This window comes from Cloeon dipterum, chromosome 4, assembly GCF_949628265.1.
Source record: "Cloeon dipterum chromosome 4, ieCloDipt1.1, whole genome shotgun sequence".
In the NCBI taxonomy this organism is placed as follows: domain Eukaryota; kingdom Metazoa; phylum Arthropoda; class Insecta; order Ephemeroptera; family Baetidae; genus Cloeon; species Cloeon dipterum.
This window is the reverse complement of record NC_088789.1, coordinates 27,804,999-27,817,119: the sequence shown is the minus strand read 5'-3', so window position 1 is coordinate 27,817,119 and position 12,121 is coordinate 27,804,999. Positions and strand designations below refer to the sequence as shown.

At 38.1% G+C, this 12,121-nt stretch overlaps 1 protein-coding gene across 2 annotated transcripts in view; it reads right to left on the bottom strand.

Annotated features, from left to right (window-relative positions):
- The window catches only part of Oatp26F (Organic anion transporting polypeptide 26F), a 29,070-nt gene that overhangs the window by 3,823 nt on the left and 13,126 nt on the right, over positions 1 to 12,121 (bottom strand). For both annotated transcript variants that reach the window (XM_065489234.1, XM_065489235.1), the window contains exons 4-6: positions 11,380 to 11,584; positions 2,048 to 2,158; positions 1,793 to 1,980 (exon numbers count right to left, since the gene is read on the bottom strand). In XM_065489234.1, coding sequence (XP_065345306.1) covers positions 1,793 to 1,980; positions 2,048 to 2,158; positions 11,380 to 11,584 — 504 coding nt within the window. The remainder of the gene's footprint in view (positions 1 to 1,792; positions 1,981 to 2,047; positions 2,159 to 11,379; positions 11,585 to 12,121) is intronic.

Below are 12,121 nucleotides of genomic sequence, written 5' to 3'. Positions count from 1 at the left end.
TTTTGTTGGTTAATTTTCAACCCTTTCGGACGAGCGGTTTCGTCGCTGCACACCAAAATCCAAATTTGGAAAAGTTTCTTTTGTTAAACCACTTTGAAAAAACTTTCATTCGTGTGTTTCTAGACCACAATTTGGCGCTGATTGCGAATATGAGGCCTGTTTTTGTTACGGTGCCTGGAAAGGGTGTTTTAGGTGTGTGGTTAGGGTTGTGTGGCTGACAGGGGATGAGGGTCAGCATCAAAGTCGGCCAAAAGTGTCGTTCCGGGGTGAAATTTCCGTAAAGACTAAATTTGAGGTAAAAACTCAACATTTTTCGGAATTTTTAATTCATTAACCCCGGTGAAACGCATTTCGAAGGCTGTTTAATTAATTTCTAGTTATAAACGGAAGCCAGACAAGAGCGACAATCCACTCAAAGAAAAATGCTTTCCGTCTGCATTTCGGCATTGGCTGCGGAAAATGATTAAAGTTAATTAAAAACTGATGGTGAAATTAGCCCGTGTGCGTTTGTGTGAAGAGCGGCGTGACAAGGGAGCAATGTGAGCGCGTTTCGATGGGAGAGTGTCATGCAAGCGTGAGCATGAGAATTAATTGCGATACGAGCCCGCGCGGCTCGTTATTGTCTTGCTTTTCTTCGTATTTCGCACCTCACCAGAATTCAATCGCTCTCCGCATGCAGATTAAAAGTGCAACCAGAGTATTTTAGCATTACTCTAATTTCTCGTCACACTCGTTAGATTTCATCGCAATGACAGGAAATTAATTACAGGAAATTTCCAGAAATGTCGTAGAGGTGCTGGAAATTATTTTCCGCATATGATTTTAAAAGAAAGAGAGAATTACACGTTTAATCTTTAACTGAATGGTTTTACTCTGTGTGTAAAATAAATCTGGATGGCTAGCTATTACTGAAAAATTTATGAGGAAAAATAAAATAACATGTTCATCATAGTGTCATTATACGATAACGTGTCATCTGAGTTTTCCTCATTGTATAATTTTTCACCAATTATATGATCCAGATTTGATCTTCCACACAGAGTAAAGCCTTTTTCTCGTATTTAAAAATGTATTTGGGTAAATGAATTTACAAAAAATTGTATTAAAGTATTAAATCAAACTTTGGATTTGAATTTTTGTCTTTTGAAATTTCATGAAATGCTACTGGAAATCAATTCCAAGAACTTAATAAAAATGAGTGCATTTTAAGTTTAGCAGCTTAACTTTTTTACCTCTTAATTATCTTAAACTGATTGCAATTTGTTAATTTGCGGGTAAATACCACAGATAATTACTCAACAAGTTTAATGGAATAAATCAGAGTAATGCTAAAATACTCTGGTTGCACTTTTAATCTGCATGCGGAGAGCGAATGAATTCTGATGAGGTGCGAAATACGAAGAAAGCAAGGTAAATAAGACAATAACGAGCCGCGCGTGTTCGTATCGCAATTCTCATGCTCACGCTTGCATGACACACCTACACCGAAACGCGCTCATGTTGCTCCCTTGTCGCGCCGCTCTTAGCAAAAATGTACACAGGCTAATTTCCCAGATGACGAATCCTTAAAACTTGAAAACACTTTTGCACGATGAATTTTAACATGAGATTCCCATAAGAAAAATTTTTCAATTGGATTTTGGGGTGCAGCGACGAAACTACTGATCCGAAAGGGTTGAAAACTTCCACGGTTTCTAAACGACGCATCGTTGAATTTCGATCGCACCCCGGCCACCCTTTTCGGGGAGTTCAGTTCTTTTTGAACGTTGAATTTTGCCCCTTCCTGTATTACCTATGTAGACGGAGGACATCTTTTTGGAGACGTTTTCGTCTATGTAGGTGACTCCGAGGGTGTAGAGCGGCGATGCTCCTGCCCCGTGAAGCAGCTGCCCGATGAAGAAAAACCAGAATGCCCGCACGTAGAAGCCAGACTGGCCGTACGATTTTTCAGAGTTATCACTGTCGCACTCGTCCAATCCGCTAATAATTGAGGAAAAAAATTGTTAAAAATTCCTGTATACGGGTTAATTTTGTCGTAATTTCTCACCTAGTTGATGCATTGCCGAAAGCGTCTGGCAGAAAGCACGTGCCTCTTTGCTCCGCTCCCAGATCTCTCAAGGGGCCGGCAACGAAATGAGGAAGACCAAAAATAAACGATCTGCAACAAATAAAAATTGGGCTTAAACATAAACGGTGGGAACTGCGTGTGCTGGTATAAATTAAATTACAAGACCAATTATCGCTGTAAAAAGGAATTTAGCGTGTAAATTAAAAATGAGCCTCTATCAAATTAGAAATTTCCTTTATTAAACGTTATATGATTAATAATATTGTTTTTCCATTGGGTACATACGTTTCTTTGATCAAAATCCCCTCAATAATACTCATTATCAAAGACGCTGTGGTCAGGCGCTGCTTTTAAGATAAAAGTTTTCCTGCTTTTCTACGGGAGAAACTAATCAAACACTTTGCAAAACCATGGGCTCCTTGGTGCTGCTGCTTACTGCGACTCTGCTGATCCAGTATACCTGCTTGGCCGCCCCGCAATTTTCTCCGGACGAAGAGGAGGAACAACCATTCCCAAACCAAGGCCAATTGGTGGGTGACAACACTCCAGACGATTATCCGGATTATTCGGACTGGTATGGCACTGCCCAGGACAAAAGATTCTTGTTTGACGCACTCAGACCATGTCGTTTCATACGTACGGTGTATGATGTGAAACAAAAATCCGAGAAAAAAATTATGTGGTTATGCATAAAGTTTTGAATAATGTTTCCATGAAGCTTGTCAAAGTTGGCATATGAATTATAAAATATATCTCACGTTTCATCTTCATTAATTTGCAAGTTTTTTATTTTTGCACACCCCAAAGATGTAAAATTTATTGAAGATAAATCAGATTTATTTTAATTAGTTTAAATTGTCGGCGTTCACAATCTCAAGGTGCTGGAACATAAAAATTTGAGCCAAAAGATGCCCAATTAGACAGCATACAAATCTTAAATTTAAACCAATTTGAGGAATTTTTAGTTTTCAATTTTTGACACCTCAAAAACGTATATTTTACTAATTATGAAATGAAATGTCATCTGGAAATTTTCAAGATGGTGAGTAACTTATAGTTTTCGAGCCAAATGTTGAAAAAGAGTATTTTTAGTGTGGGAGACTTGCAGTTTCACCACGGACAATTCTTTGGTTCTACCCTGAGGTAAAATAAGATCATCAAAACAGGTATGAAACTGAACCCTGACGTCAGTGTACCCCTCGAGCGATCCGATGAGCTCTTTATTAATATACAGGTTCGATCTGCAAGATTTGCACACTGTTAGGACGGCAACATCAAGAAGGGCTTCCAGAAAATGTGAAATTTGACCATTTAGCATTTACAGGGCTTCCTGAAGGGGCCAAATTGTACATATTCTGAAAGCTCTCTTTATTAAAAAAATTACCAAATAAAATGTGGTGGTCTGTTATTAAATCTAATCTATACATAATCTTGCGTTGCGCATGTTTTAGAATTGATTAAAATACTTCCTGACCGCACTGGATCGACTATATTCTCGATCACAAAGTTAAAAAAGCATTATTTCTTTAAGTGGCTGCCAAAGAAGCACGTCATGCACGCCGGCTCTTTGGTGTTGATTCTAACAGCGATTGTGCTGATCCGGTCAACCTGCTGGGCTGCCCCGCAATTGTCCCCGGACGAAGAAGAGGAGACCTTCAAACGTGGCTTGGAGGCATACCCCGACCAAGTTGGAGCATTCGATGAACGCTCTGCAGACGATTGGTATGGAACGGTCCAGGAGAAACGAAGAATAATCGATTCAAAACGATGTCGCAAAGTGTATGATTCTACACAGAAAAGAGTGCGAAACCTATGCACAATTCGAATTTTGAAAGATTGAATCTGTAAGAGAACTCTCATTGAATGACAAAACCAATAAAAAGTGTGATCTAAAAATTAAACGAATTGATAGCATTTTTATTTTCTCAATCCTCCTACAAATGATAATAGAGCAAAAGAACAAAATAATTATCTGTCTTGAACGATTTAAGAAAGTAAAATGGCAACTGATAGAATTGGTACGCTGTTCTTTTTTAGATTATTGCACATTTATCCAGTCAATTATTTTTCAATGCTAATTACATATTTGGGAGAATTAAGAGGGGGTTGAAAATAATGAAGACCGATGAATTCAGATGAAGAATTTGGTTGGTGTATTGGTTACAGTTGGAAATCCGATCGGACACTTAATGAAGTACAAGAACTGAAATTTTTTACAATAATAAGTGATAAATTCTTTTGCTAACTGACTGTTGGACTCACCCCTTTGAATCGGGTTCTGCACAATTAAACAAATCACGTCAGCACCGTGTGGTTGACGGACGAAAACTGAATTCTTATTTTAAAATCATCTTTTTGCTGTTAAACAATAATGCAAAATTACAATAATTCAAACCGCCGACAATTGTTGGCTTCCAACAAAAAACAGGACCGCGTTGTTGTACCGCTACACATATAATTTTCATGGATATCACTTTCTAATCTGTTCCAACAAATGTTTTCAACTAGAGGCTTGTGATAAATGTAAATGTGCATAATCGTAATTCTAAATTATCTAGCATGCATCACCTATTAGACTGTGACAAAAAATCTATGACTCTTTACCTGTAGAAATTTGTAATTTTTCTAAGTTTATATATGGCGTTTAATAAAACAATAAATAAATAAATTATTTTTCAATTTTTGCGTACTGGGCGGGTCTTTTCAACTTGATAAAATGCTTCCTGGCTGCATTGAACCGACTATATATAAATCGAATTAAATAAAGGAGAGGGCAGCATTTTTTTTGGAAACTGCTGACCGTGAATGAAGAATACAAAACCATGCACTTAAGCTCTTTGCTAGCAGTGGCTTTGCTGATCTCCACCTGCATGGCTGTCCCTCAGCGGTCACCAGATGAAGAGCAAGGTGCATTCAAACGCGGATTTGAACCATACCCAAGTTCATTGGACGGCTATGGCAAAAGACTCGTTTTTTTCGAAGACGCCGCTCCACAAAAATGCCGTAGAGTATATAATGTAAGAACAAAAAAATATCGAATTGTGTGCGTGGTTAAGCCTTCATATGGTTGAATTGTTAAAATTACTGTCTGACTTTTAAAATAAATGAGATACAAAAATACAAGAGTTGTTTTTATCGATATTTCTCCCAGTGCCTAAAGATAAAAAATAACTTGGTAATTTTAAGCAGTCTGTGAAATAATCATTTTTATCTTAAATAAGGAACATGTGATCCGAATCTTTTGCTTGGTTTGAATAAGGAGTTAAGAACTACACGTAAAGGAGTTTTGTGACTTTCTTCTCACTTCATGGTTTCCTTTTTTACCACCGTATTTATTTATTTTTTAATTTGTATGAACTGCATTTTGATAACTGCATACTTCCTGACCGCTCTGATTACGCTTTACATTCTTAGGGAAAGTTGTAAACGGAAAATTATTTGAAATCAAGTGGCTGCCACGGGAGGACATCATGCACTGTTGCTCTTTGGTGTTGATCCTGCTCGTTCTCTCTACTTGCTGTGCCACCCTTCAAAGGACCGCAGGAAATGCAGACTACCCCTGGCTGGAATCAGGTTCCGATGGCGGTGACGACTATTCGAGCTGGTATCAAACAATCCAAGAGAAGCGAAATGTGTTTTCTGCCCCTGCCACCAGCAAAGCAAAAAAACTCAAATTAATCTGCCGTAAGATTTATATTGCCAGACGAAAAAAATTCGTGCCAGTGTGTTTTGTTTCAAAACCAAAGGAAGATAACGATGACTATGGAGATACTTATGTCAATTAGAAATCGTCTGTATAGCGCAAAATAAAAGAGTTGAAAAATGAATCGCAAAGGTATTTTCCTTGATTGTACGAACATTCACTATTTTTTGGTGCATTCAACACTCTGCCTGAAAATAATTCAAGTAAAAATTATTATGAAATCGGCTTATCGGCTTTCTAAAAAAAAATCCACACACGCCACTAGTTTTGGGTATTTTCGAGAACTTCCTGACCGCAATGCGTTAAAACTGAGTGAAATGGGCGTTTTAATAATTAAATTATTATTTGACTGCAAGGGACTGTCAAGAAAGGACGCCATGCACGCCAGCACTTTGGTGCTGCTACTTGCAGCAACTCTACTGATCCAGTCTTCCTGCTGGGCCGCCCCGCAATTCATCCTGGAGGATGATGACTATCAGTTGCTTGGATCAATTGACGACAATGATGCACAGGGCGAAGATTATTCTGCTTCGTACGGAACCTTCCAAGACAAACGACAGAATGTAGACGCTCCAAAATGCATACGCTACGTCTACAGCTCCAAACTGAAGAAACGTGTATGTCATAAATATGCATAGCTCATAAAAATGCGCGAAAAGCAATATTTTGTATTTTAGACCAATAAATTTCAAAATTCATGACGAAATGACTTATTTTCTTGGATTTCCCTTGATCTTAGAATTATTCTGAATAGCTGAAATTTATTACAGTTAATATAGGCAAAATATTATTCAGGGTGGATGTATATCATATTTAACAGTGACAAAAAACCTATGATTCTTTCCAAGGCCGTCGCCTAAAAAAAATGTACTCTTTCCATGTTTTTAAAAATATATATATATACGCCATTGGTGATTAATAAATAAATCAATTACTTTTCTTTTCAACTTGATAAAATACTTCCTGGCTATACATTGAACCGACTATAAATTGAATTAAATAAGAGGAGAGGGTAGCATTTTTGTTGGAAACAGCTGAGCGTGAAAGAAAAATGCCAAACCATGCACTTGAGCTCTTTGCTTGCAGAGGCTTTGCTGATTTCTACCTGCATGGCCGCCCCACAGTGGTCACCAGGTGAAGAGAAAGGTGCTTTGGACTGATTGTCCGACTGTCTGATTATGTGAAATACGCTTTATTGGCTTTCTTAAAAAATTCACACGCAACCCCACCTAGTTCTGGATATTTTCAAGAACTTCCTGACCGCAATGCGTTCAAACTTATTGGTATCCGTGTTTTAATAATTAAATTATTATTTGACTGCAAGGGACTGCCAAGAAAGGACGCCATGCACGCCAGCACTTTGGTGCTGCTACTTGCAGCAACTCTGCTGATCCAGTCTTCCTGCTGGGCCTCTCCGCAATTCATCCTGGAGGACGATGACAATCGCTTGCTCGGATCGATTGACGACAATGATGCACAGGGTGACGATTATTCTGCTTCCTACGGAACTGTCCAAGACAAAAGACAGAATTTAGATGCTCCAAGATGCTTGCGCTTCGGCTTCAGCAAAAAACTGAAGAAACGTGTTTGTATTAAATTTGCTTAGCTCATAAAAATGCGCATATTTTGTATTTTAGATCAATAAATTTCAAAATTCAAGACTAAATGACTCATTTTCTTGGATTTTCCTTGATCATATAATAATTCTGAGTAAATGAAGTTCATTACAGTTATTGAATGCATAACCTGACATTGCATTTTACATGTATATTGACTTAGATGAAAATTAACAAATATAATATGCAAAGTAATTGTCAGGGTAGATGTATCACCTATTGCACTTGTGACAAAAAAACCTGCGACCCCTTCAAAGGCCGCCGCGTATAAAAAATGTAATTTTTCATTGTTTTTATATAAGGTTTTACGCAGTTGGCGTTTAATAAATCAATAAATTATTTTACATGTTTTAACGTACTTGGCAATTCTTGTCAACCTGATAAAATACTTCCTGGCTACATTGAACCAGCTATAAATTGAATTAAATAAGAGGAGAGGGTAGCATTTTTGTTAAAAACTAGCTGACCGTGAAAGAAGAATACCGCAACCATGCACTTGAGCTCTTTGCTTGTAGTGGCTTTGCTGATCTCCACCTGCATGGCCGCCCCGCAGTGGTTACCGGATGAAGAGGAAGGTGAATTGGAACCATACCCGAGTTCATTGGATGGGTATGACAAAAGAAACATCTTCAGCAGCGTTCCTCGAAATTGCCGTTCAGTCCATGAAGTAAAAACGAAAACTATCACACTTTGTGCGCGGTTAAACCATTAAAGATTGATTTTTTTGATATTTAACTTGTATTTTAATTAAAATGTTGTCCGACTCTAAAAATTTGATAAGTAAATGTGTTACAAAAATATGATTTTTCGACATTTCTCCCATGAATGTGTCCCAGTGCCTGAAGATCAAAAAGAATTTGCTAATTTTAAGCACAGCCTGTGAAATAAATTTTTTTTTTTTTTTTGAAAGAACATGTGATCCGATTGTTTGGTTGCTTTGAACAAGGAGTTGAGAATTACACGTAAGGAGTTTTGTGACTTTCTTCATAGTTTCCTTTTCTAACACCGTCTTTAATTTTTTTTAAATATTTATTAACGGCAGGGTTTCTGACTTTTGATAAATATACGTACTTCCTGACCGCTCTGATTACGCTTTGAATTTTTAGGGAATGTTGTAAAGGGAGATTTATTTGAAACTAAGTGGCTGCCACGTGAGGACACCATGCACGCTGGTTCTTTGGTGTTGACCCTGTTCATTCTCTCTACTTGCTGTGCCACCCTTCACAGGACCTCAGGAAATGCAGACTACCCCTGGCTGGAATTAGGTTCCGATGACGGTGACGACTATTCGAGCTGGTATCAAACAATCCAAGAGAAGCGAAATGTGTTTGATGCCCCCATCGAACCAAAACAACTACAAACAACTTGTCGTAATGTTTATAGTGTCAAACGCAAAAAAGTCTTGAGAATGTGTATTGTTTCACAACCGCAGGTCAATAACAATTAATGACTATGGAGATGCTTATGTTAATTAAAAAGTATCTGTACCGAAAATAAATGAGTTGAAAAATAAATTGCAAAGGCATTTTCCTTGCTCTTGAACTCCCGTGATTTTTTCTGCATTGCACTTATTGTACGAACATTCACTATTTTTTAGTGCATTAACACATTGCCTGAAAATAATTCCAATAATTCCAATAAAATTTATATGAAATAAGCTTATCGGCTTTCTTAAAAAATTCACACACAACCCCACCTAGTTCTGGGTATTTTAAAAAACTTCCTGACCGCAACGCGTTAAAATTAAAAGTAACAAGTAAATTTTTATTTGCCTGCAAGTGACTGTTAAGAAAGGACACCATGCACGCCAGCACTTTGGGCCTGCTACTTGCGGCAACTCTACTGATCCAGTCGACCTGCTGGGCCGCCCCGCAATTCATCCTGGAGGACGATGACTATCAGTTGCTCGGATCGATTGACGACATTGATGCACAGGGCGACGATTATTCTGCTTCGTATGGAACTGTCCAAGACAAACGAGCGAATGTAGATGCTCCATTGAGATGCTTAAACTACGCCTACAGCACCAAACTGAAGAAACGTATTTGCGTTAAACACGGACCATAAAAAATTCGCAATGTTTGTATTTTAGACCAATAAATTTCAAAATTCAAGACAAAATGACTAATTTCTTGGATTTTCCTTAATCATTACAGTTAATAATAGGCAAAGTATAATTGTCAGGATGTGGGCAGTACGAATTCAGACAGTATTTTTGCAGCGTTTTCTTTGCTAAATCAATAGTTATTTTGATAAAATAGACGGAACTATATATTGGAAATAAATTAAACCAGACGGTACTGTCCTTTTTTAAATTGCAAGTAGCATTATTTGGAGCAAAAACATTGCAGAATTCTGCAAGAGGACTCCGCTGCGTCCCACCAATGAAGACGCCACTCTCGTATATCGTCTCAAGTTTTTCTGACTACCTACAAATGACCCTGAAGGAAAAAAGCTCTCAGGCTCCAGTCTGGCACTGATTTAGCAACTCAATTTTTTGATAAAACTCACATTTCCTTTACTTTGAAATGTAGAGGGAAGTTAAATCGACAGCATTATTATTTCTGATTAAGTGGCAGCCGGAGAGGGACAACATGCACACCGGCTCTGTGGCGTTGAAGATTGCAATAATTGCTCTGCTTATTCTCTCCACGTGCTGGGCATCGCAGGACGAATACCTCCGCAGGTTAGAATCTGGTTTCAACCCTTCAATTGATTCTTCGAGCTGGTATGGCGGTACCGAAGAAAAGCGAAATTTCATTTCCGTTATGCAAATTATGCGTCGTTGTAAAAACGCAAAGAGAGTGTTTAGTGTCGTAAAGAAAAAATTCGTTTTGAAATGTTCGTCGTTATTTGAACAGAAAATATAAAAAAATACTTTCGTTTAACGAATGATAATCAGTATACGTGAAATCAATAAAAACCGTATTGAGCAGTTATATTTCCTTTCATTTGTCCCATGCTAACTAGAATTTAGGAAAGACCACCATTTTCTTGTTATTTACAGGAAAAAAATACATGTAAGACTTTTTAACAATTAGATTGACGACTTATTATAAATTATTATCAAAGAGCCATATTGAAGTTGATAAACGCAAAAAACTTCCTGGTTGCTCTGTGAATGCTACAAACTCATTTGGAAAGTCGTAAGGAGAGGTATTTCGAATGAGGTGACTGCCACAGCGAACAACATGCACGCTGGCTCTCTGGTGTTGACGGTTGCAGCGACCCTGATCATTTCCTCTACATGCTGGGCTACCCCGCAAAGGACCTCAGGAAGCGTTTACAACCCTTGGCTGGAATTCGATTCAGACAGAAGCAGCTCTGAAGACTCTTCGAGCTGGTATGAGACGATCCAAGACAAGCGAATTCTATTCGACTTTCCTGGCCGATCGAAATTACGCAAATTCAACAATGTGAAACGAAAAGTAGTCTACAACAACGGATCTCCGACCGTCAATTAGAAATTATAAGTAGAATTATGTGTGTGTGGGTTTTTTCTAATAAATAATTGTTTGCAACAATTAACGCAGAGGTATTTCCTTTATCATAACCTCTCACGAAGTTTCCAACAACAACTTTTGACGCAAATGCACAAAAAGTATCATTTTTAGGAAAACGTATGTCGGGAAATTTGCTTTTGTGAAGGATGATATAGGTTACGTAAAACGGAAGGTGAGTCAAGATTATCCTTTCTCGATTTTAGTCGGCAATGAGGAAAGCCGGACGTTTTTGACAATCGCTGATTAAGAATTTCCTGCAGTTAATACTGCGGTATGAATTTCGTTTTGGAGACAAAGTGGGGTTGTACATGAATGAGACCGTCGTTTTTAATTATTTCCTCTAGTAGACAATCATTATTTTTAGACAGAGCCCCTCCAAAAAACAAATTACGTACATGGACTACAAAAAACAAAGCATAAAAATAAATTATAATCCTTTGGAAGAATTTAAAATTGGAAAAAGCACGAGTAAATTTGAGCAGTACTCACCCGAATCCCATGATGACGATGCCCCATCCGAGCCACCGCGGTTTGGAGGCGCCCGGTCTTCCGCCAAGGTAGGAAACCGGAACGAGGCACAGGAAGCTGGCCACATCGTAACCGCCGGCGATGATGCCCGTCTCTCTGGACCGCAGGCCGAAGCGCCTCTCGATCGTCGTGATCACCACATTGATGAATCCGTTCACAACCATTCCTGCGGCAAACAGTTTGATTGGCGTATAATATTTCATCCCCTATATATGGCTGTGGGGCTTTTACAATTAAGTCGCGCGGCAGGCTAATTATTGTGCGCGTCTGTTTTTGGCACATCGATCAGCCCCCGGATATTGCCGCTTTGGCGAGAGTGACATTTGCAGATTCTGCGTGTGAATACGTTAGCTTTAGTATATAGGGGGTGGAAGCTTTTCGTGCAAATTCATACCGCTAATACGTAAAATATATGATTTAGAAAAAAATTCAGCATTTTTGTGATTTGAAATTTTGAGAAATATAATTGTCAAACCAAAATTAGCTTTATAGGACAAAAATAAATGACATTATTTGCATTATTGGCTTAGCAAGTTGTTCATTGTTTGAAATTTAGCAACAGTTCATCTCGAAAATCAGGACTGATGAACAGTTTAAATTTCAACTTTCGTCAAATTTCTTGAAAATTAACGATTTTGATCCCTCTTGTTGCAATCTATCCAAATTTCAAAGAAAAATTCCCTAAATTGTGAAATAAATCGTG